The 26,402-nt window shown below is 41.6% G+C and overlaps 1 protein-coding gene across 3 annotated transcripts in view; it reads left to right on the top strand.

Annotated features, from left to right (window-relative positions):
- ELMO1 (engulfment and cell motility 1) overlaps positions 1–26,402 on the top strand; it is a 530,926-nt gene that overhangs the window by 148,109 nt on the left and 356,415 nt on the right. For all 3 annotated transcript variants that reach the window (XM_030308230.3, XM_030308233.2, XM_030308232.2), the window contains exons 5-7: positions 10,213–10,263; positions 14,431–14,600; positions 25,898–25,933. In XM_030308230.3, coding sequence (XP_030164090.1) covers positions 10,213–10,263; positions 14,431–14,600; positions 25,898–25,933 — 257 coding nt within the window. The remainder of the gene's footprint in view (positions 1–10,212; positions 10,264–14,430; positions 14,601–25,897; positions 25,934–26,402) is intronic.

Below are 26,402 nucleotides of genomic sequence, written 5' to 3'. Positions count from 1 at the left end.
TTTCATGCATTAATACAGGGATCAACAAACTATAGCCTTTGGGCGGAATCCAGGCTGCCACCTGTTTTTGTAAATAAAATTTATTGGAACACAGCTGTGCCCATTTATTTATGTATCATTGTTGCAGCCCTTCCGGCCTGCAATGCTTAAAATATGTACGATCTGGCAATTTCTGGAGAAAGTTGCTGATAACTACATTGATAAAGCAGCATATATGTTACTATGATACAATTTTAAAAATATTTGCATAACTATCGGGTTTTTTTGCAAGCGTATGCATTTTATTTCTGCATTTAAAGACCTTATTCAGAGAAAAGATCCATAGGCTCCACCCGACTGCTAACACATCCACGATCATGGGGAAAAACAGAAAAGAAAAAGAATCGCTGTACTGCGATGTCTCAAGGCAGGTGAACAAAATGGCCTTGACCTGTGTTCCCTTTGCCTCAGATCCTCTTCCGTCTTCTTTGTCAGGCAGATTTTCCATAATTTTGGTGCTCAGTAGCAAAGCTGCCCCTTCTTACGAATGATGTGTTGCATCCATTCTGTGTGCCAGACCGAGGCGTTGTTAGCACTAATTTAATCCCCACAGCAATACCATTTAGTCTAGGTATGACTGTCTTCGTGTGGCACCAAGGGAGGTCCTGAGATGTTGTCATGTACATGTAGCTTATTTACCGAATTTCACTGAGCACCAGCTATGTGCCAGGTGCTGTGCCAAATGCCCAAGGAGACAAAGCTGTTAGTGGCGAAGCCACGCTTTGAGTCAGGCCCTTCAGATACCAGTGTGTAGGTGGGTCACACCACAGCAGCAGGTTACTTTTGGGATACCATGTGACACCGTGCTCTTTGATGCCAGCCAGCGAGCTTGTTCACTTCTCCTTCTCTGATGTTTCCATCCCACTTTGTTCCATAGCTCTCTGCTACAGATGTGTCCGTCTTGTTCTCCCTCCATAGTCTGTTGTTTGCATTGGCTTTGGCTAGAGTCAGCTGTGGAGTTGGCATTTTCACTGCTGTAGCGGCATCCTTGGTGATCCCTGCCAGTGCCCTTGCAGTGGCCCTTTAAATGTGTATGTTTTGCAAGCATGAGCTTCTTTCCTGTAAGTGCAGCTCTCCTCTCCAGCACTTTGTGGGTTTCTGAGGCCACAGGCTCTAACTTGCCAGCAACATTGTAACCTAGGTTTAAACATGTGCAATGTGACATTTGATTGGGGGCTAAGTTAAAATTGATGGCAGTGGAGAGGGGCTGGGGAATCAAGTCTCTGTCTCAAATGGATGATAAAACACGACTGCAGGGGAAGGGCTGTTTCATGTGGTTCACTCCAGCTTTGCTGGTTCCTCTGTCAAAACCAGGGAGGTCGCTTTCTCCTGCAGAAACATAGACAATCTTCATTAGCTGGGTTGGGCAAATACCCACAATATCAGACATTTTTCCTGCTCTCTTTCCTTTTTTCATCTGTTGCCCACGAGGAACATTGTTCCTGTAGTTATCTACACATGGGCAATGGTATTTTTTTGGTGTATACACACACGTTATATTCCATCAATTTGGACTCATGTTATAATACTGTTTTGCAACCTATATTTTTCGCTGCACAATGCAATGTGATATGTTCTCATATTATTAAACATTTTTTTATACCAGCCCTTTAATGGCTGTGTTATGTATAATTGGCCTGCTTAACTATATTTATTTCAATTTTCCTTCATATTAGGGAACCTTTGGAAGACTTTGTATATCAGTCAGGGTATAGAAACCATACCATTATTTGAACAGGAGCATTTTATTTTAAAAAATGGTTCCTTGTAGGAACTGGTTAACTGCAAGGAAAGGGATAAAAGAGGATGCTGAAGATGCAGTTGCAGCAAACCAGCTGTGGCCTTTAGTCTGAGGAGTGGGCAGTTTGAGAACTAAAGCCCAAGAGAGGGAACTGCCCCCCTCCCCAAGGCTCTTCGAAGAGAGCATGGCTGCCACAGGGACATCACCACCAAGGTGAAGGATACACACCTGTGTTGGACTATAGAAAGGAGTCTGTAGTAGGCAGAGTGACTTAGAAGCGGCCTCTGTAGGCGGAGTAGGGCAGGAGGCCTGAGGACTTGCACATCAAATAATAAGAATCATGGTGGTGGATGGAAAGCCAGCAGCCTTTCTCTGACCAGGCAGGATCATTCCGGTGCCCTCTACTGGTGAAGCTTCACATTCTGTCAGGTGGCAAAGGGGAATGCTTGGGTCTAGCTCTTGTATTCCAAAGTGGGGCCAAGAAAGCTGGGCTTTGATATAAGAAACAATAAATAATGCACAGGATTTGCTTTTAGTTTTTTTTCCCCCCATTATGACTAATACTGCCTTAGACAGCCCTTGTAAGATGTCGGCACCTCTGATGTTTCTGTAGGACAAATTCTTAGAATTTGATTTTGAACATTTTTAAGGCTTTTGTTAAACATTACAAAATCACCCACCAAAAATTGGGCCGTATTTACTCTCCTTCAAGTTATGCATGTGAGGAAGGCATAAATTTTTATCATAGAACTTTTTACTAGCTTTTCAGATCTGGGTTCTTGTATCAGATTGTGAACTTGGAGACTGGAGACGCTCAGGGCAGGTGGGCCTGGGGCTGGAGCCTGCGGGCTGACTCAGTAAGTGCCAAGCCCTGCAGTGATGGTAGTTAGAAGTGTGTTGCTAGAATCCTTCATCACCTCAGCCAACCTCCTTAACTTACTTCCTTTCTACTCCAATTCACTGCTGCTGACAGATTCATTTCTCTGAAGCATTCCCTTCATCATAATCAGTAATTTTGCTCAGAAACCTTAAATGTTTCCTCTTTGTTGTACTGAGAATAAAAGAGAAGAGAATTGACCTTTGGTGCTGGGCCCCTTGCCTCCATTCTGTTGATGAGGAAACTGAAGCCGATCGACTTGCCCAAGGTCACATGGGAAGTTAGCTGGCTCAGGCCCAACCTGAGCCTCGTTCCTTGTGGTCTACTGCACTTTCTAGGCTCCCAGACCCGTGTTGGTCCATCATGCTCGTGACATTACTGTTGTCCCAGGGCCTGTAGTGAGAGAGAGAAATTTTCTTAATACATGTCCTCATTCCTCAGATGACCACACTATGCCATTGCTGGTGCTGATCCCGCTGTCTGGATTGCTAAAATTGTCCCCCTCAGCTTCTGTGCTCAAGGGGGCTGCCTACTCTGACTTCAAGGTTGAGTCTAAGACTCATCTCTAAATAATGACCTTCCATTATTTCTTAGCAAATTGTACTCAGCCAATTCTTATCCTAGGGTGTCAGGGAGACCTGGATATGGATTGGGTCCAACCTTGAGCTTTTGGTCCCTGGGCCTGGACACCAAGCTAGGTGTGTGCTCACTCCTACCATGTGAACTTGGCTGAGGAAGCAAGCAAAAAAAGGGTGCCTGTTTTTCATCAAGAGTGAACATCTAATAGTGCTTGTTCCTTTAAGGTAAGACAGCATGTTCTTCTGCAGAAAAACATACTGTTCTTCATCTCTGTCTTCTACAAGTGGTTGATTAAAATGCTGAGGGGGACCAGCATTCTCCCCATGTTCTTCCCCTGGGGTTCACGACATCCCGGGAGACTCCCTGGGCCCCCTGCAAGCTGTCTACCTGCAGCTCTCCGCTCATTTTACCCCGAGTCTCATTAGATATGGAAAGAGAGCAAACCATTCCTGTGCAGCATGCCCTCGGCCTCCCTCCGTGGTCTGTGTTTACACATCACAAATAGGTAGTTAGCAGATATCTTCCTTTATACCTGCCTCGTTCCGTCTTCTCTTGATGTTGGGAATTGTGTAAAGGATGCCTGTGTTCTGTGAAAAGGAAAGTGATGGAAGAAAAACAACTGAGAATAGAATCGAGTTAGGGGCAGGAAAATAGAGTGGACAAGACGTCAAGCCCAGATCCTTCGATTAATGGGTGAAGATGAATTGCTCAAGCTGTCTGGGGATGATGGGGACATGGTCTCTGATGGTAAACGAACCTGGGGAAGGCCACAATGGGAATTACGGTGAATGTGCATTTACCACAGTTTGCCACACATTCTCATCTTTCTACCTCACCCCCGCCTCCCAGCCTTCTTTTTTTTCCTGTTTTTGGAGGTTCAGATTTTTATTTTAGGGTATTTCTAACATCGCTCCTCAAATGTTAGACCCGTAGTCCTCTGTCTGGAGGCATTGCTGCGTAACCTAGCAACCGGCATATCATGTACTGTCCTCAGTTATTCCTTCAGCCTGAAGATTTGAAGATCACTCAAATGGACACATAAAGGACAAAAGGGGTCAGGTTTACATGCAAAATCAGTGTTTGTGATGATTGAGTAATGGGGGTGAAAAACAGCATTATTTAGTAGTAATACATCCAAAGTAAGGGCCCTGTCACATCTGGAGAGAGAGAGAGAAGCAGACAAGGAGAGAGGAGGAGAGAGGGAGCCAGAGGAAAAAAAGACCCCGGAGCTGCCTGCCCTCCAGGAATCTGGCTTTTCAGGGTCGTAAGCACCCTCTCCCCCTCTGACCTTCTCTTTCCTTGCTTTTTGACCAGGGAATAATTCTTAATTTGTCTGGTTAGATAGAAAGTTGGCATACTGAGAAAAACAAATTTCAGAGGGAAAAATAGGAGAACAGTGACATTTTTCAGCAGGATCTTATTATCCAACCCACACAAAGACCGAGTCGCTGAGCTAGTTCTGTGAAGAAACACAAAGACATCCTATCGAGACGCCTGTGAATGTCAGGGGCTAGTACAGTCAGGAACTGCTGGGCATGAGTAAATATGACAGTGGGGCTTTAGCTGGCTTTCACTGGGCCACTTCTTCTCGTACACTGTGTGCAGTTGGGACATTTCACTGCACAAATGTTCTGGCTGCCTCTTTTCTCTTCATTTTTGAGGTGCTGGCATTAGTCTTGTTTGCCTCAGACTCTATTTCCTTGAAATTCACAATACTTAGTCTGAATGTGCTGGGTGTTCTTGCGGATTAGACTGGGATGATTCTAAACTATTGCGCCTCAGAGTTACTTAGGATTATAGCTAAAATGAGCATCCCTGAGAAAGTGGCTAGGGAACAGCAACCCTAGAAACCAGTATTTTAATGTGCCCTTATGGCGACTCTAAAAGAGATGATATGACGGTCATACAAAAAAATGGAGGATTGAAGACTGATTTCTCAGAGAGGGGCAGGGGGCAGTGTCTCGGCCTGTGACTCGATGGATACATTCTTCATTTTTGCAGAATGCCCCTCTTTGTTTGGGGGCGGGGGGAGGTTGGTCCATTGTTTTCTTTTCTTCCCCACATGCTTTTATATGTCATTTAGTGGTGTTATTCCTTGGCTAGCCTGGGAAAGTGACCCTGACCTGGTTGAATGCTGCTGGATTGGCCCCATTGGAAGCTGCTCTCCAGGGGTCACCAGTACAACCTGTTGATGAAACAAAGCTGGCCAGTATATTGCTCACTGTGGTAAAGGGAAAACACAGCCATGCAAAGCTTGGGCAATGTCTCGGCAGGTGCAGGCGTATTGGTCAGTGTTCAACAAGAGATGCAGAACCAGTGGGAGATATGTGCAAAGAGGTTTATTGTAAGCAGTTGGCTTACGTGATTGTGGGGACTGGATAGGCAAATCCAAAATGCATAGGGCATGCTTTCAGGAAGAGGAGGCTGGAACTCTGGGGTAAAAGTTGAATCTGCTGTTCACTGGTAGAATTTAAGGCCTTTCAATTTATGGAATCAGGCCCACCCAGATTATCTTGGATAATCTCTCCTACTTAAAGTTAACTGATTATCAACTTTAACCACACCTGCAAAATACCTTTACAGTAACACCACCTAGATGCATATTTGATTGAATAATTGGGGAGAGCAGACTAGTCAAGTTGATATATCAAAAGACTATCGTAGAAGGTAATATCAGAATTTCTTGAGAATTGGAATTTGATTTAGGCTGATCTTTCAAAGCATGTATGGATATGGTACGGCAGTCCAGGATTGGTGTTAACAGCAGAGATTTTCCAATGGAGGGATTCAAAGAATCTTTGGATGCCAACAGTTGATGTTTTCCACTGAAGAGTTTACGAGCCTTTTAGGAAATTCCTATAAGGAAATTCACTCTTTTCTAATGAAGGAAGACATACACTTTTGTTCCCAAAGCATGAGCTTTGTGATTTCTTCTTAACTTATGAACTAGAAGCATTAAGCACAAATATGGTTACCATACTGTCAAACTGGCCACTGCAGAGACAGGACACATTCACCAACTGCAAATCAGAGCCAGAATTTCACCTCATGTATGCCTGCCCCTCCCTCTTTAAGTGGCTAAAGGCCAGTCTATCTTGTAAGTGTCATATCTTTACTCTCTTTGTGCATCCTAGACTCTTTTTTTTTTTAATGTTTATTTTTGAGAAGGGGGAGGGGCAGAGAGAGAGAGAGACAGAGACAGAGACAGAGACAGAATCCGAAGCAGGCTCCAGGCTCTGAACTGATAGCTGGACCTTAACGTGCCAGCTGATAGCTCAGAGCCTGATGTGGGGCTCGAACTCATGAACTGTGAGATCATGACCTGAGCCAAAGTCAGATGCTCAACCAACTGAGCCACTGGGGTGCCCCAAGGAGACCCCACTTTTTAAAAAATGTTTATTTATTTTGAGAGAGAGAGTACAAATGGGGAAGGGCAGAGGGAGAGGGAGAGAGAGAATCCCAAGTAGGGATCACTGACAGCGCGGAGCCCAACATGGGGCTCAATCCCACAAACATGAGATCGAGCCCAATGCGGGGCTCAATCCCACAAACATGAGACCATGACCTGAGCTGAAATCAAGAGTCGGATGTTCAACCAAAATCAAGAGTTGGGCACTCAACTGACTGAGCCACCCAGGCGCCCCTGGAGACTCCACTCCTAAGTGATGCTCTACGTTGCCTGGATGAAATTTATAGAATCAGAGAAAGCATAAGCCTTTTCCTTTGCTGACCAACTTTACATTCTTTGGAGAGTGGAAGGTGGCATCAGCCTGTGGTCGAAGAGGTGTCATCCAGTTGATTTTCCTGATAGAACACAGTCTCTGAAGCACAGGTCTGTCTGTACTGCCTTTCTCTTTGAGTCTCATCTACCTTTCTGACAGGACCTTAACACTTAAAATAATTTTTTTAATGTTTATTTATTTTGAGAGAGAGGGAGCAAACAGGGGAGGGGCAGAGAGAGAGAGGGAGAGTGAGAGAATCCCAAGCAGGCTCTGCGCTCAAACTCACGAACTGTGAGATCATGACCTGAGTTGAAACCAACAGTTGGGCCCTTAACCGACTGAGCCTCCCAGGTGCCCCAGGACCTTCACATTCTTAATGCAAATTTAATAGCTCTCCCCCTTATCTTCTTTTATTCCCAAATGCAAAACACTGATTAGAAACACATTTTTTTCAGAGGAAAGGAAAAGCCAGAAGGCAAATGAACTGCTAGCTGAGAAGACAGAGGCACAGGGATGAGAGCTGCTGTCTAGTTAATGGTGGCTGTCCCTCTCATTTTTGAGCCACTTCTAGGCTGGGCTCAGTGCATTTATCACCTCTTGTTCTTACTGTTTGTCCCCCATGCAATGGCTCGCTGTCCCTACTTTAGGGAAGAGAAGACTTACATCCGTGTGGTTAAGGACCTCGCACTGAGCACACACACCTGGTTTGAGCTAGTTGGGGAATTTGAACCCAACTCCTCCTGTCGGTGGTTTTGATGCTGCTTTTGGTTTAAACACACAGTGCTCAAGACTCTTTCCTTAAAGAACTCATACTTAGATCCCCAAAAGTCAGGAGTCAACATTGCAGGAGTCAACCTGGGGGCCAGCTGCTTACTTTTACCCCAGTCATACCCCCACCTAGGGTCCTGTACTGTGGGCCTCACAGGGAACCCCTGAGAACCTGCAGGGCATTTGCTGATACCATGCTTACTTCTTTGCTCTCATGTACGTTGACCAGTTGATGAGGATAATTCCCCTCTGAGGATAAGTGCAAAATCTTGGTCTTTTTCCAGAGAGAAAATGGGCAGAGGGCTGACTCAGTCAGTGGAACATGCAGTTCTTGATCTTGGGTTGTGAGTTTGAGCCCCACGTTGGATATAGAGACTAGTTTTAAAAAAATCTTAAAAAAAAGTTGTTATGATGGTTAAATAAGCAGGACAGCAAACCCCCAAAATACCCCAGCTCAGTGCCTTTCAATAAATGTTTATTGCTATTATTAGGAATCCCTACCCTCACTCCAAATTTCCATGAGGAAATATTATCCTAAGTCCTCCCAGTCTCTTTGTGTTCACAGGGCCACTTTTTCTTCTTGACTGGTTATTTGGGAAGAATAAAGTGGGCCCCTTTTTCTCTGGGAAGGAAACTGCTTTAGGTCTGACCTCAACAGGTAATCTGAGGGTCCAGTTAGCTGTCTTGTTGGTTCTTACCCTGAGCCTTGTTTTCCGTAAAAACTAGTAAAGGGGATATTTTAGGTTTTCATCTTCTGACTCTCTTATTTCTCAATTCATTTAGAACCTGAGCAAGAAAGAGGGATGCTATGTTTTCAGCTTCCTTAATGTTCTATAATGAGAATTTGCTGTCTTTCTCTCCTTCGGCAGAGAGTCATAGAATTTTAGGGTTGAAAGATTTTTTAAATGACAGAAATTAATTTCACCTTTCCTGCCGACCAGGTGGTCGGTCATTTGGGCCTTGCCTGACACTTCCAATAATGAGAAGCTTGCTTTCTCCAGAGGCAGCCCAGGGTGTCTGCCTGCGGATGCTGTAGATTGAGCTGGAATTGACAGAGTTGGACTTTCAGGACATCCTGCCCTTGGTATAAACGTTCGGATTAGGTTTTCTGTGGGAGACAGTGTGGGCCTGCTTTCTTTTAGGTAGTCGTTTTAGAAAATTCATTTTCCAATAAGTAGTCAGAATTGGCTGAGGGAGAGAGAGAGTGTGTTCTGTGTGCTTTTGGCATCTTATCCTGAGAAGCTTTGTACCACCTCCGTGTGCCTGCTGAACACATTCCAGATTGTGGCTCCTCTTAAGTGATGCAGGAGAATGATCCTCATGGCGCTTTATTAACTTCCTGGCCTCTGTGCTCCAGAGTGGGGCATGTGGATGTGCGACTCCTATAAGGTCTCCTCCTGAAAGCTGAGAATGGTGCGTACTCTGGTGGCAGGAAATAAAACTGCCAGTGAGATTCTACTTCCAATGCCAAAGATTCTACGTGACAGCTTTAGGACATTCACCTCCAACGTGCTTGCCAAGTGGAGAAAGACTGATTTGGGCTCTGCTTATTTATGCTGTGTTCTTCACTCTAAGGTGACACACAGTTAGAGCTGGCAAATGTTATGAAACCAAGTTCCTTAATATAACCTTAAAAAGGTAGCTTTATTTAGATGGGATTCACATTCCCTTACATCCACTATTTAAAGTGCTCAATTCAGTGATTTTTGATATATTCCTAGATTTGTGAAATCATCACCACAATCAATTTTAGAACATTTGCATCACCGGGAAAAGAAACCTTGCAACCATTAGCGTTCATCTCCCCCCAGCCCTCGCCACCTGCCAGCACCTGGAAACCACCAGTCTGCTTTCTGTCTCAGTGGATTTGCCTATTGTGGAGATTTCATATAAATGGAACCATAACAGCGGTGGCCTTTGTGTCAGGATTCTTTCACTTAGTGTAATGTTTTCAGGGTTCGTTCATGGTGTAGTATGTATCAGCATTTCTTTGTATTGCCTAATAATATTCCATTGAATGGGTATACCACATTTTGTTCACCAATTGCTGGACATTTGGGTTGTTTCCAGCTTTCGGCTATTATGAATAATGTTTCTGTGAGCATTCATGTACAAGTTTTTGTGCAGATGTGTGTTTTAATCTAGCAGAACTGGTTAGGTTGTATTTTCTAAATAACCTTTCAAAGTTGCTTTTTTTTGGTTTGCTCTTCTTGGGCCCTATATTCCTACTCTCTGGACTTAAACTCACTTCTGTGCTGAATGCGTCTGTGACTTGTTATAAAGTTAATACATCTGAGACCCAGTTTAAAGTTCTTTGTAGAAATAATTAAAAATCACTCAAGAATTATGAGAATAAAGTGACAAACTGAATCATAAGAATTCTTATTATATGGTATCACTACTAGATTATTTTTGCCTTTGCTCTCTCTTCTTTACTAAGCTCCTAAAATTTGAAGACTTACAAAGATTTTATTTTTCTTTTCCAGAATCGCAATGAAATAAAAAATGGCACTATCCTTCGATTAACCACATCTCCTGTAAGTTGATTTTAGTTTATAGCTTTCTAGTAAATGCTTTGGTCTTCAGTTCTGCTATATGTGATTATGGGATATTAATTTTTATTTATTTATTAAAAATTTTTTAAATGTTTATTTATTTTTGAGAGACAGAGTGTGAGTGGGAAGGGGCAGAGAGAGAGGGAGATATGGAATCTGAAGCAGGCTCCAGGCTCTGAGCTGTCAGCACAGAGCCCAACGTGGGGCTCGAACCCACGAACCATGAGATCATGACCCGAGCTGAAGTCGGACACTTAACCGACTGAGCTACCCAGGTGCCCCTGGGATATTAATTTTTGAGGGTAACTTTAGTGCAAGACAGAAGGTGTCTGGAATGTCCTCACATGCAGATCCTGGATTAGCAGTAATGCCTTTCCTTGTATTTCCCATTTCAGAGGAGGAAACTTTTATTTCAGGTTCAGTGCAAGTAAATTGACTTTAAGGTTTGAGTTTGGTGGTCACTTCAACAATTCTCATATTACAGATGGGGTAACTCAGTTGTACTGATTGGTTTTACCCACCTGCCCGCACATACACCTAATGCCATCTGAGCGAATTCAGTCAACGGACAAAGCAAACAAAACCAAAGACAGCCTATGATTACCTCTCTTTAAAGTCAGGGTGTGTATGTGTGTAAAAGAGAGAGTGTTTAAACATTTTTCTAGTTTTGGTCAGTTATTATGACAACTCATAATAATATAATTTGAGAAATATTTGCCACTAAGGTTGTTTCATTGACAGCTGATTCTAGATGAAACACTTCAAAGGCTAAACAAAGTGCTGCAGAATATTTAGACTACTGTAGCTGGCTGTGTTGCTTATCTTCATCTCTCTTACTTGCTTGCAGATTCTTTGGATAGTAGCATTGGCATATTTAAACTGTATTATTTCACAGTGCATTTTATTGCTTTCCTAAAAAATAATGTGCACAAAATACACCAAGTGTTACTATTTTCACTCCGCATATGTCATGAAAACTGTGTCTAACTCTTATTTTCAGTTTCCACCAAAGCCATGTGGTAGGCTAAAAATAAATTTGAAAATTGGGAAAAGCATCTGGCTAAACTTAAATTGTGGGTACTGTAACTACCACACATTCTTCTGGTTGAAAATTACATTAGAGAGGCTTAAAAACTCTTAAACATTGTACCCAACAACATCTTGAACCTAAACACCGTGATAAGCTCCACAGAGTGCATCGTGGGAGTTGGCCAAACTGTCTTCTGGTGCCTTCTTTTCCACTTTCTGGAAATCATATTTCATACTCCTTTTTCAATGGCCACATGATGAGCTGAGACATTTTTGTCTGACTTAGCATTGACCTTACCTCAGTCAGCATGAATTAATGTTAATTTGACCTTTCGAGACCGTGATTTCATTTGGTTTTTGTAGTTTCTGTTTATCCTGTTACAATTACTCATTTGCTGGCTGGGCAGAAAGAGTCTACCTTGCCTTGTTAGGTCTCAGAATTAGAAAGGCTCAGTTTTCACATCTAAGCCAAAGAAGAAGTTCATTCTTTTTTATTGCCATGGGTGCATGAACAAAACTTCCACAACATAAGCTACTCCTTGAAAGAAGGTTAGGTGTTTGTCAGGGTAAAGTTTTTCAGCGTCCCGATAGCTCATGCTTTTCTGGTAGTGACCTTCACATTCCCAGCAAGGTGAATGGTGAGATGTGAAAGCCAGTGCACAAGGCGGTATCATAAGATGGAGTCCACCTACAAGAGACTGGTGTCTGTATTCTAAAGACTGGTGGTTTCCAAACCCGAATCATTGGTGGAACTTTAAAAATGCGGTTGTTTGGGCCTTTACTGAGAAGCTGAATTATGATACCTGGAAACAAGGTCCAGGAATCTATATTCATTTTAAACAAGCATTTTATGATTTGGCTGTAGCCACAGGGTCTAGAACTGGGCATTACTCTAAGTGGGATATTTTGGATCTGTAAAAACTTCACTTGCTGTCAGTAGATTGTTTTTTATTATTTTGTGTTTAACTGAAAAATATGGGTCAGCATATGCTAACTTTCACTTTTCATGTACGCACAAAAAAATGTTAAAAAATATAACCGTCTCCATCAAATTTGCTAGGAAGTGTTAGTGTACCATACAGAAATCAGCAAATGGTGTCATACCATAAAAATGTTTGATTCTTTCCTCTACCTCAGCTGAACTTCTTCTGTAGCCAGACAAAATGCACACACACCGACATGTGCACACTTATGCATGCACACACATGCACACACTCTTGCTTTAGGTAATGTGCAACTGCGCTGAATTCCACCTGTGTGACCTTGGGCAAGTTACATAACTTGTCTGCACTTCAGTTTCCTGTGTACAATGAACATGATGAGGACAGCCACCTGGTAGGATTATTGTGTAGATTAAATGAATTCCTTCATGGGGGTATTTAGAATAGTGGCTTATAAAAAGCCCAGGTAACTTAGATGTTTTTATTACTGGTACTAGAAGTACCACACCCCGTTAGCATTAATACTGACAATGAAATAATTTTTGAGTACTCCTTATTGTCATAATCTGTATAATAAGTGCAGGCTTCCTGCTTGGAGGAAATTGTACTTTTCGAGGAATTCAAAGTGATCTGCTTGGGGTAAATATATGTCAGTGCTGTCTGTGCACTTGAAAAATTTACAAAAAAGTGTATCTTTGAATGATTTTAAAAGATAAAGTGATTCTTGCTCAGCTCTCCATTCTCCCTCTTAAAAACATGGGATTTAGGGTTCGGGTGACTTTTCAGATATCCAGGAAACTGAATGAGTAGAGAGAGTTCTGGTTCTCCTCCACCTTCCTCCTTCTCCTCCTTTTTTAAAATTTCTGATGCAAAGTGTCAGTTTTTGGTTATAACTACAATGGGAGACCACTGTGCTTCTCTGACCAAGTGATGGGGGCATGGGTTCCATTCCTGCATCGGCATCTGAAGGGTTGGCATTGGTTTCCCTGCTGGGTCCCCTTCTCTCCTTGGGGCTACTTTCAGGTGACAGGGAAGGGGGAACTGGGCAGGGAGGAAGGGGACCTTGACTGTAGAGCCTGTTGGGGTCTCAGAACCTGTGTGGATTCCCTTCCTTCACTCTGCAATCTTAACCCTGTTACAGTCCACACGGGGCTCCTCTGATAGTTCTAATGAGTTTCCATTCAGAAGATACGTCACTTCCGGGGACAAATACCTCCTCTTCCCCTTTCTCTGAAATATAACAAGTTTCAAAGGAGAAACAAGTGGCTGAGAAGGAGAATATGAGGATGGTACATTGCTTCACCCATTGCAGTTTTGAGTTAAATAGTAACTACCACAGATGTTGAGTTATTTCCATTAAGCAAAAATAGAGGCAGAAAAATTTAATATTTTATTTTTCTTACCGTCTGCCCCAACTGAAAAGTAGCTGTGAAAATCTTTACTGGAAGAATGAGAAATATAAACTGCAAGTTATTATCCAATATATTTCCATTCCTCCCTGTCCGGCATGTAGTAGCCAAGGGCAGAGGCCTTAAAAAAATGTCTAATTTTAGGCGAAGCTACTGATTTGGTTTCCTAATTATTTTGTTTTATATTTGTGCAGTAATTAGTCAATGCCTGTGAAACACATGTTGAAAAGTAAAATTTATAAGCACTGTTGTGTGTTGTGCTAGAAGATTTTCAGTAACTGGGAAAGATTATTTCTAATGAAATAATGTCTAGTGAAGCTTTTGAACACTCTGTGTAGGCAGTAACTGCTCAGAATATTGACTGAACGCATGAATGTTCTGTATAAATTTGCGTAATGGCTTAACTAAGCAAATACCTTTTTGTCATTTGTAGACAATAATTTTACTTCCAAGGTAAACATTTTCCCATTTTTCCCTCCTCACTGCCACTCCTGTTCCCTTTCAGGGGCTTTACTGTTTTTGTGCTCTTACTTTTCCAAGAGACAGAAACGTGGGCTTTGTCAAGAAGGCAACCAATTGCCATCATTAAATTAACAGACATTGCTTGAAGGTGGAGTCATGCAGGTTGGAAAACTGCCCTTGGTATATAGAATGCACATGGTCTTATGCTTCTGGGCCCTGTTGTCTTCCTTTCTCAATGAAACAGTAGTTTTTTGTCTATTGTGGTTTCCTCTGTGAACACTCTTCCATTTATTTTTGTCCTCAATGAGGCTCAAAACGCCCAGCAGCTCCATGAACGAATCCAGTCGTCAAGTATGGATGCCAAGCTGGAAGCCCTGAAGGACTTAGCCAGCCTCTCCCGGGATGTCACATTTGCCCAGGAGTTTATAAATCTGGATGGCATCTCTCTCCTCACGCAGATGGTCGAAAGCGGCACCGAGTAAGCATCTTTTATCCAGACTTCTAGTCTGTCCTATTCTTTCCCGCATTCTGGGGATTTGTTACTTTCCTTGTACTTGTAATTTCTAGTTTTAAAGACCAGAAATTGACCAAAAAAACAAAATCTATGTTTCAAAGTCTTAAACTAGGTCAAAATAGCATCCCTGAATAATCTTTTAAAACATTGTCATTTCAACGATGAAATGCTTAATTATTTAAAATTATAAATACTATAAATATTTATCAAATACTTCCTGCATATAAAGTGTGGAAGTTGGGAGAATTTAAAAAGTTGTGAGCCAAGCCATTAAAAAATTTATGGAGGCAGACCTCAACTGAGATATAATTCCTTGTGAGGGCTGGGACCAGTTACAGCTGACAGAGGGGGTGTCAGTGAATGGGCCTTTAAGGAGTTTGAGTTCCATCATGATCAGGAAAGGGATGGACATTTCTCCTTGGGGAGCTCACCTTCTCAGGGAAGGCTTTAATTCTGTGGTGTGATTGGGGGTAAGGAGCCTCCTTACCTGGGGGTAAGGAGCCGGGTGGGAGCTAGCTCTTACACGTGGACAGATGACTCTCCTCACCACCAAACGCCAGGGTAGGGTCCATAGGTAGCTAGCTACTCATTCCTGTATGGTCAGGTGCTACTGGCATAGACTATTAGAGCATGTAAGTTACATAAGTTACAGCCTGTGAAAATGCCAAAGCAGTTAATTACGTATGCTAAATTAATGATATGCAGAGTTGGGATAGATATTTATTAGGAAACAATACATGTCACTGGGAATTGGGGTTTAAGCCTGGTCATGTAGATCTCTCTTCAGTACGTGGTGATTCAAAGAATGAATGGATGACTGTGCATATTGGAGACCTATCTTGGCCCTCTCTTCCAGTCCCTTTCCCCTCCCTTTCCCTTCCTTCCTTCCTTCCTTCCTTCCTTCCTTCCTTCCTTCCTTCCTTCCATCTCCTCTTACATGTGGCATTATTTAGTCTCTGCAACTGGCACTAGTGAAAGATTCTTTTTAGATGGCAAACAGGCTTGGATGATCTGAAAAAGGGTCGATTGTAGACAGTTATCATTTTATTTTTTTAATGAGGACTAAAGCTCTGCTCATTAAAATATGGGGGAACATCAACTTGCAGCAGGGTGGGGAAACTCAAATTCTGGGTGTTACCAGCATCCCAGCAGGCCTACTATAAATTGGAGCTGGAGTTTGAAACAGCTCAAGGGAAGTTGAATAAGTTTATGGATCCAGAAGACTTGACCAAGGAAAAGGAGAAAGGGTTTTTGTCTGTGTTGGAAGCTCCAGGCTGAGGTCTAGTGTGGAGTGTGTCAGATCCCTCATTCCTTGGGGCTAATGAGCAGCAGAGTGGGAGCTGGGATTATGAACACCTTCACTGGTGACGGTGGACGACTTCACATGGCTGCCACTCCTGCTTTATGCCCATCACTGCTTCTGGTGGGACAGTGAGCCCTGGGGGGTTGAGCCTCAGCCACATTTATGGCATGTTAAGTGAAAACGTAAAAGTGGCCCCACATTTACTACCTAAGTCCCAGACATTGATGTATCACAAGCGATGTACTAGAGCCAGTTGTAATGTAACCTGCTAATATTAGGCGGTTCTACCACAGATCTAGGTCTCTAGGGGCTTAAGCTCTTGAATATTCAGAATGCTATTGTGTTAATACCTCCAGGTTTTGCAGAATTGTGATCATAATTACAATTACAATGTGAAATACACTGAAACCAGGGGTCCATGTGATTTGCACCCTGAATAGAGGGTTGAGGCAGAGCTCTGAGACCCCCAAGGGCGGCAGTTATAGATTTTGACAATGAGGAAAAATGCATGCTAGGAGCGCCAGTATTTTAGTTTCTCATTATATTTGTTTGCTAGTGCTTCCATAACAAAATATCACAGACTGGGTAGCTTAAACAACAGAAATTTATTGTCTCTTAGTTAGGGGGGCTGGAAGTCTGAAATCAAGGTGTTGGCAGCGTTGGTTTCCTCTGAGGTCTCCTCGATTTGCAGATGGCTACCTTCCTGCTGTGCCCTCATGTGGTCTTTCTTCTGTGTGCGCTTATTTCTAGGATCTCTCTGTATGTCCAAATTTCCTTTGCTTATAAAGACACCAGTCAGATTGGATTGGGACACACCCTCATGGCCTCATTTTAACTTAATCACCTCTTTAAAGGCTTTGTCTCTAAATACTGTCCCATTCTGAGGTGCTGGGGGTCAGGGAATCAACATATGAATTCTGAAGGGACACAGTTTAGCCCATAACACTCATTAAGGGGACACTGCCCTTTCTTCTTGAAAAGGAAAAGAGTAAAAACTGATGCCATGTATTTGTCTTGTCTAAATTATTACTTATTGTCTGTATCATTGCCTTACTCTGTAACCCATCTTGACCTCAAGGGGGGCCCAAAAGAACCACTAATCCTCAGAATGAGGATTGAGGATGGCACGTCTGAATTGTATATCCATGTTGCACATGTATAACCCGAGAGAATGTTGACACTGAATGTACTTTATGTGAACTACAGTAATTGAATTCCTGCTTTAAAAAAGCGTATTAAAGTAATTAGCATTTTAATTATTTATAATCCAGAAGCCATGTTGATTTGTTCCATGCAGCCAGGTTTCAGACACACAAATGATTCAAGGCCAGATCTTGGGTGAGTTCTCATTTGCATTGATCTCTTACACTGTCCCATCACACTATGTTATGGGAAGGAATGATATCTCTCTGGATCATCTTCAGTGTCCTCCTCACCATCTTATATGAGTTCAAAGCCCTGCTACTTCGGGGGATGGAGGGAGGAGGCACCCTGCTTCCTTCTGCTGGGTCCTGCGACTCATCTTAGAGCTGCTCGTTTGTTGCACAGCTATTTTTCAGGTCTTCTGCTCAGATTAAAAACAAAAGAGAAAGACCTTTTTCTTGTAAGGAAACCTGGCTTCTCAATTAAACTTCTAGCAAGACATTCATTAATTAACAGGAAACTTTTGGAATAGAAACTGTACAAATTAAATGGATCCTGCAATTTGGAAGGCATTTGGTCATGACTTCCGGGCAGATTTCCAGCTGGGCAAGGCAGAGGTTTTGTGAAGCAGGACCTGTGGAAATTTTTAGGAAACATTGAAGAAATGCAGCTGGAATTTTTCTCTTTACTTTGAGCTATAATGAGATTCAAAGATTACTCACCTGCTTGTCGTTACTCAAGGCTGAGCTTTTAAAGGTCTCCCTCGTTGGTGCCAGGAGGGGCCATCGGGCAAAATTAGCAACAAAGGAGCAATGGAGAGTGTCACTTTGGCAGAATGCAGTGATTAATACCTGAATTGAATTTTTCCATCCTTGTGGAATTTTGAAATTCTATTCCCAATTTAAGCTTGAGACATAGGTGTGGAAGCAAATGAAGTTGTGAGGAAACTTCTCAATGTTAGCTCAATCTGAGCAAGGAAATGGTTTCAGGGAAGGAAATTTCAGGAATGGACAGTGTTTACTAAAAAATGGGTATTGAAGATTTTTCAAGGGATTAATATCTGAAACATATAAAGAACTCATACAACTCAATAAAACAACCCAGTTGAAAAATGGTCAGAAGATCTGAACAGACATTCTTCCAGAGTATACATACAGATGGCCAACAGGTACATAAAAAATGCTTAACATAACTCATCATCAGGGGAATGCAAATTCACAAAAACACAGTGAGATGTTAACTTACACCTGGCAGAATGTTATCAAAAAGACAAGAAATAACAAATGCTGGAGAACATGTGGATAAAAGTGAACCCTTGTGAATGGTTGGTGGGAATGTAAATTGGTACAGCCACTCTGGAAAACAGCATGGAGGTTCCGCAAAACATTAAAAACAAAACTACCGTATGATCCAGTAATTCAACTACTAGGTATCCATCTGAAGAAAGTGAAAACATTAATTTGAAAAGATACACACATTCCTATGTTTATTGCAGCATTATTCACAATTGCCCAAATATGGAAGCAGCCTAAGTATCCACTGATCACTGACGGAAGAATGGACAAAGAAGATAGGAGATGTATGGAGTACTACTCAGCCACTTGTGACAACATGATGGACCTAAAGGGTATTATACTAAGTGAAATAAGTCTGACAGAGAAATACAGATACTACGTGATTTCACTTCCACGTGGAATCTAAAAAACAAAACAAAACCCAGACTTAGAGTTATAGAGAATGGATTGGTGGTTGCTAGAGAGGAGAAGGTTTGGAGGGTAGGCAAAGTGGGTGAAGGAGATCAAGTACCAACTTTCAAGTATAAAACAAATGAGTCACAATGATGTAATGTACAGCATGGGGGAACATAGTAATATTGTATTTGCTTTGTATGGTGACAGATGGTAACTGGACTTACTGTGGTAATCATTTCACAGTGTATACAAATGTGGAATCACTATGTTGTACACCTGAAACTAACATAATATTGTATGCCAATGACGTCTCAATAAAAAAAGTTCAGATGATATATTTTATTTTATTTGAAAGAAAAAATCATACCTGCAACTCCAAATCCCATGTAGCGAATAACACTGCTTTTCTTTGGCTTTCAATAAAACACCGTGTTCTTTGTCTATGCCTCTGTGCACACAGACAGTGGGACAGTTTGTCCTGTGTCTTTCCAGTGTTAAACAGTCAGAAGAACAGGGGGAACATTTCCAAGAATGAAAGGGCAGGATTCTTATAGTTTCCTTCCCACTTGGCAATGTGACAGGAAAATTATGCTGTTGGAATATGAGTAAGCTGTAGCACCACCCTGGGCAGAAAAGTCAAGAGACTGAAAAAGTTAAATTTATGTATTTACAAAGACCTCAAGACAGTTTTTTGAATTAGCTTTCTCTCCTTAGTTAAAAAAAAAAAAGTGTGTGTGTGTGTGTATGTATGTATATATATGTATATATTTAAAAAATAAATATAAGTAAGCAGAAGGAGGAAAATAAGAATCATTTGTAACCTGCCTTTCGAGGGACCTTTTTAACATTGTGGTATATACCCTTTTTGTATTTTCTTTTATATACACACACACATGCACAGGCTTTATTACAAAAGTAGAATATATAATTACTTTATTACAAAAGTAGAATAATTATAATGCTCATACCTTTGTAGCCTGCTTTTTGTACCTAACAACATTGCCATGTCATTAATATGATTTCCTTTATCATTTTTGTCATTTGTATATTGTTTCACTTAAACTTTAAGTACAGTTGATATACAACTTAATAATTTGAAGGATGTGCACAGTGTAGTCAACCATCCCACAATTGTTGGACATTTGTATTGTTTTCAGAGTTTTTTCATGATTGTGAACATTCTCTAATCAGCTATTCTTCTAGTAAAATCTTTGTGAGTATTTAAATTACTTTGTTAGAGTACAATTCCTGATTTGGAGGATATACACATTTTAAAGCTGTTTTAAAGTGAGAACAGCCCGAAGCCCACTGAAACGTCCTCATTTATACTTTACCACTCATGTAGAAATATGTCCATTTCTAACACCCTGGCCAAAACTGGGCTGGGGTTCCCTTAGGGATTCTAGCTTTCCTAAGAAAAATAGTAGTGAGATAGCGGAGGGGTTCTCACTAATCTGGGGAATTTATAAGCGCTTTTTTTTTTTTTTGGTTCAAGTCATTTCTCCAAAATTTGGCGGGATTAGGAACAGTGGAAAGAGTCCCATAGTTATTTTAAAGATATGTAAAACTCTTAGGTAATTGTCATAAAAATAAACAATGTGAACTGTATAATTATTAGTCCCCTTCCCAATCTGTCATACATATGACACAGATGTATGTATAGCTCTGTGTGTTTTCATTTATAAGAGATTTGTTGTCATCATTCATTAACAGACAGACGGTTTCATATGAAACTTTCATTAGTCAAACCATTTTCTCCTGGCCAGAGTAAGAGCTGTAGCCATTCCTTAGGAGATGTGAAAATTGATGTATGACTTGAATTAAGCACCTGAATGATGTCTTGGCTCTGATATTGCCTACCACCCACAGTTGACAATGGATTTACAGATTTTAGTCATTTGGCAAAGTGTGTATTATTTGAGTGCTGAATATTTATGACACCAGGTTAGGCAAATGGGAAGAGGTGTTCTGGGGGCGAGGGGGTGGGGACTATGTGTGACCTTTTTTTGATGTTTTGTCTTCACACAAAACATGACTTTGTTTTTTGAAAGTAACTTTGTTAACCTCCATGGACATAGATTATCAGCTCTAACTTATACTCTTGTTTCTAAGAATTCGATGTCCCTTATAAACCTTGGCTGTTCTGGAAGGTCCAAGCCAGGCCAGATTGTCAGTGACTCAGTGACTGGAAGCTAAGCACAGGTCGCAGAGTGCATGCCCTGCACTTCACCTTAGACATGAGGCCCAGGGAGGAGCAAGCAGCTCCCAGGACCAAAGAGAAAATGCTCTGTGTGCTCTGTAGGCCCCAGCTGTGAAGGCTGCCCAGTCTCCCCACATCCTTCTGCCTGATTTCTTGGAGCCTGCACTCAGCAGAGCTCAGGGAGTTCCAACTGGAACAGCCCTCCTGGGGCCCCGCCAGAGATTTACATCACAATCAGAGGGGTCAATCATCGTGTGCTTTGTCAGCCATTGTGTGGCAGAAATTTCCTTAAACTGGATCTTCCCCCTTCCAACTGCTCTAAGTTTGTCTCTGGTCTTTGTCCAATTGTGCAGTCATAGACCAGCAGACTCTAAGTCAGGGGTGGGTGATGGTCTGGTGAGGCCAAAGAAAAGATCCGGAGAGAGTGATCGAGGTGCACAGGTTTATTGGGGGAACTTAAAAATAAGGAGATCAGAAGCAGTCAACTGGACAAAGAGTCTGCTGCTGGGATCTCCGTGCCTCAAGCTTTGATAGCACAGCAACGTAGCTCAACAGCTCTCTGCAACCTTTCCCTCCTTGCACAGCCAGTGTTCCAAGGGGATCAAGGCCTGCCCATCTGGACACTCTCCGTTACGAAGAAGACACCTTGGGTTGGGCACCCCCAGGAGCCCCTGACCTTAAAGGCTGAACAACACATTCTTCCACACATTCTGCTTGATGGGAATATAGAGGGAGGTGGGACTCTACATTCTCCAGAGAGTGACTAACAGGGACATTTGACTTGCACAAACTAGCTATCCAGCATCACTCTGGAAATGGAAATGAGAAGGGGTCACGCAGCCTGTTTTAAGGAAGAGATTATCTTCTTCTAGGAAACAGAATGCCATACCTTGAGCTCAGGTGAGAGGCCTCTGGCCACTCTGAAACAGCAGCCTTTCTAGAACCATTTCTTTCTGGTCATGTTTCTTCTTTTCCTTCCTTCCTTTCTTTCTTTCTTTCTTTCTTTCTTTCTTTCTTTCTTTCTTTCTTTCTTTCTTTCTTTTGGAGTGAGAGAGTGCATGTAAGCTGGGGAGGGGCAGAGGGAGAGGGAGAGAGAATCTTAAGCAGGCTCCACACCCAGTGTGGAGCCCAATGTGGGGCTCAATGCAGGGCTCAGTCTCACAACTGAGATTATGACCGGAACCAAAATCAAGAGTCAAATGCTTAACTGACTGAGTGACCCAGGTGCCCCTTGGGCATGTTTATTTTAAAAATGAGTATATTGAGAAAGAGAGAAAGAAAGAGAGGAGAGAACCTCAGCCAGAGACATCAACAACGAAAAGTTACCATTCTCTTTATGCTTAATCTGAATCAAAAGTGAGGAGGCTGAGAAGAAACACTGGTCAGGGAGAACTGTCGAGGGCCAGAGTCTGCTATAGCAGGGGGAACACATATAAAAACCTAGAGGTGTTCAGGCACTAGGCCAGAAAGCTATCTTGAAAAGTTGTACTGGTAGGTTTATGTATTATATACACACACACACACACACACACGTACACACACACACACCCCACATACACGTTTATTTTGAACCAGTGCTGTTAAAAAATAAACTGAGGCATATGAAAATTTTTAAGAATTTATTTGACCAAAAATCAGTTGGAAGCTGTCAGTGCCAAACTGGAAGTGGTTAGGTTTCTGTTGCACCTGTGGCAGGGGAAAGACTTTTAGAGAGAAGAGGTGGAAGGAAAGCACCTATTTGACTGGCTGCAGCTTAAAGCCTCATTGGGTGTTCCTGATTGGTTGTTCTTAGATACTGGTTTTTGGTTTTTTGTTTTTATTTGTGTGTGTGTGTGTGTGTGACCCCGCAGCATTTACAGGCTTAGATTTTGGTGTGCTTCTAGAGGCTTCTGGCCTTATGGCCACCTCAGTTAATGGCCTCCTTGTTTAGTTAACTGAAGGGTCCCCTACTAAATGGAAGAGTTGCAAGATCAAGTTTGAACACTTGTGTCTGTTGTGTCCTTTAATACAGATATCTAACTCCAGGTAGCGCCTTGCACCAACTTTCCTCTTGTTTCCTGATCTTTTTCCTTATGGAATTATTCCTTTTTTAAAAAGTTTTTTAAATGTTTATTTATTTTTAAATGTTTATTTATTTAAATATTTATTTTTGAGAAAATAAATAAATGTTTATTTATTTTAAATGTTTATTTATTTTTGAGAGAGACAGAGCATGAGTGGGGGAGGGGCAGAGAGAGCTGGGAAGACACAGAATCCGAAGCAGGCTTCAGGCTCTGAGCTGTCAGCACAGAGCCTGATGCATGGCTTGAACCCACGAACCATTAGATCATGACCTGAGCCAAATTCAGATGCTTAACAGACTGAGCTACCCAGGCGCCCACCTCCCCCACCCACCATGGAACTATTCTTCAGTGGTTCCCTTTCTCTCATGATTTTGGCACTTTTTGAGATTATATATCAGCCACTTTTAGAATATCCTTCAATTTGGGTTTGTTAAGAGGTAATTCATTAAAGGTGCTTTTAAGAAAAAGATAAAAGCATGGCTCTCATACAGATATAAAAATGAACATATGTTAAGACATCTTACTCATGTGACGTGAGGGAATGAGGCAGATGCTCTAACAGTTTCAAAGGAAAAGTCAAAAGGGCACCGATTTATATGGAGCAAAGGGTTGGTGAAATGAATTGCAAATGGAGACAACCTGGATTTCCGCCTGCAAGGAGGAAGTCCATTAGAGCACTGCATGACAGATCAAAGTATATATATTCATCAGTTACCTACAACTTAGAGACAACAGGGCTGGAATCTGCTAATTCAGAAGAGTTTGCAACGGACACTGTACAGTTTTCCATTGGAACAGAATTTTTGTTTCTACATGTTTATCCCGTATTGTTTTCCTGTTGTAAACCCATATGATACGTCTTTGTCTGGAATATTAGAGATGTTTGTGTGTGGTTTTGTTTTTTTTCATTGCAACCTATTGATGGCACATGATGTCTTTTTGTCTTGTTACTCGTGTTCACTTTGACTTAAGACCCTTATAATAGTGCCTTCCAGATGTCTCTACTGTAACAGTTTTTTGTTTGTTTTTTATTTTTGTTTTTGTTTTCTTTTGGGTAGTTACACCACAGAAAATGGGAAACAGTGTAAATCAGGTTGGTATGTTTTCCCCCACAGATTTGGTTCTACAACAATACCAGCACACCAGTCTTTCAAACAACATGGACTCATTCAGTCCTGTTTAATTCAGGAAGCTATAATCTGTCACTATTATTATTTATTTTGGTGCTTGGTTTGTCCCAGATTTGGCTGTCCTTCTGACCTGTCCTGTCCTTCCCATTATTTTTTGAGCATTCATTACTTTCTGGTGCAGTGACGTGTTCCAGGGTTATCTAGATCTTTCCTTGTCTCAGTCCCATCAGGAGTCTTTTTTTTTTTTTTAATTTTTTTAACGTTTATTCATTTTCTGATATAGAGAGACAGAGCGTGAGCAGGGGAGGGGCAGAGAGAGAGGAAGACGCAGAATCTGAAGCAGGCTCTAGGCTCTGAACTGACAGTATGGAGCCCAACGCGGGGCTACAACTCACGGACCGTGAGATCATGACCTGAGCTGAAGTTGGATGCTCAACCGACTGAGCCACCCAGGCGCCCCAAGGAGTCATTTTTACAAGGAGCTCAGTTCCTTTTAGTGGACAGTAGTGTCCTAGGTCTGCCCGCCTGTGACCACCTACTACTTTCACTCTTCCCAGTGGCTTTTTGAAGGAGGAGGGTGGGAAGGAAGCTAATTTTTTTTAAAGACAGATAAAGGAAAGGGATGGGAGGAAGAAGAAGAAGATGGCTGTATACATTTTTACCCCCACCCCTGACCCCCAGTTTTACCAGAGACTAGATCTGATCTCCTTGTGGTCAGTTAGGTTTCTCAAGTGGTTACATTTTATGTGGATGAAAATGAAACTTAACTTCATCTGAAGAGCCAAATCATTCATCAACCACTTACTAAGTATCTGCTCTGCATGTGCCTGACATTGTAGTAGTGAGTCACAGTGTCAAGCCCCTGCCTTCAGAAAGCTGGAAAGACAGTGAGGTGCCCTACCAAAGTCATACAGCTGGTGTTTCTCAGTGAGTGCAGATGTGAGTCCCACTTTCAGTCTGGTCATGTGGGGGAAATCGGAGGTCAGGGAGGCTTCCCAGAGGAGCCGAGAATCTGGTGAATTTGGAGTAGAACTTAGCTAGTTGGACACGTTGGTTAGAGGGAAAGGGTATTCCAAACAGGGAAGAACATACCTAGAGCCACAGATATTTGGCAGACTGGAGGGATGGGAAGTGGTTTGATAGGACGAACATCACTTGTTTCCTTATCTTCTTGACCCCAGGTTTTTAAGAAGCATGATTGTCCTTTCTTGCAGACAAGATTTGTCTATTGCACACTTTTTTGCAGGCTGCCATCACAGAGTTCCATCTGTTGTCCAAAACTATTGGAGTCTATTACGATGTCTTTTTTTCAAAGAAGCAATCTTTTCTCAAGAAAAGGGAAAATAGAATTAGTGGGCATTTTCCCAAAGAAAGATAATTATTTCTTCATTGTTTGGCATATGCTTAAGAACTGGTCTAGTTTTGGGCTCTACTTTTTTTCATCAAACGTTTACCCATTTTGATCAAAATGGAATGTTCTTATTGCCTTTATTCAAGTAAATGCAGTAGGTTGGTTGCAGTAGTTTAATCTCTGCCTTTTGGTTGTTTCTTATCATTAGAGAATACCAATTTGGTACTTTGAATAATGTTTTGAAATAAATAAAGTCTTGTACATCATGGCAGTTAAATCTTCCCTATATCTAATCCTGAGCTCTCTTCAAGATATATTCTTTGTGTAAAAATTATTGCTTTCAAACATACTCCTCACATGGTTGTTTTCAAATTTTGCAGACGATACCAGAAATTGCAGAAGATCATGAAGCCTTGGTAAGAATTTATAATCAATTAATACAGATGATGTAACACTTCCTTCTTCTTTGCATAATTAAACCCTGTCCTCTGACTGATTGTATAACTATGCATCTAGATATTTTAAGTAAGTGATTTTTTATTCTTTGTTTCATGTTCTTATTAACAGGTTTTTCAAACATTTATTTCCCATTTTTTTGCTTTGTGGTAGAAAGGATATTTTATGTTTGCGGCCACAAAATGATTACATCAGAATTGCTCTCCTTCTCCTAGAGCAAGGCTAGGCATAATTTTATGTACTACTTTAAACAAAAACTTCTTTTTTGTGGCCTATGTGATGTTCAAAGTCAAAAGTCTTTGATTTTCTTCAATGATTTACTATGAAAAAGATACACATTAAAAAAACATTCAGGATTGAAGTATGGAATGAAAATTATTTACTTTGAGTCTCAGAAAGTAGTCATCTGTCAAGCGAATTGCATGTTAA

The sequence above is a fragment of the Lynx canadensis genome, chromosome A2 (genome assembly GCF_007474595.2).
Source record: "Lynx canadensis isolate LIC74 chromosome A2, mLynCan4.pri.v2, whole genome shotgun sequence".
NCBI lineage: Eukaryota > Metazoa > Chordata > Mammalia > Carnivora > Felidae > Lynx > Lynx canadensis.
The sequence above is the reverse complement of the archived record's forward strand: the minus strand, read 5'-3'. Positions and strand labels throughout refer to the sequence as shown.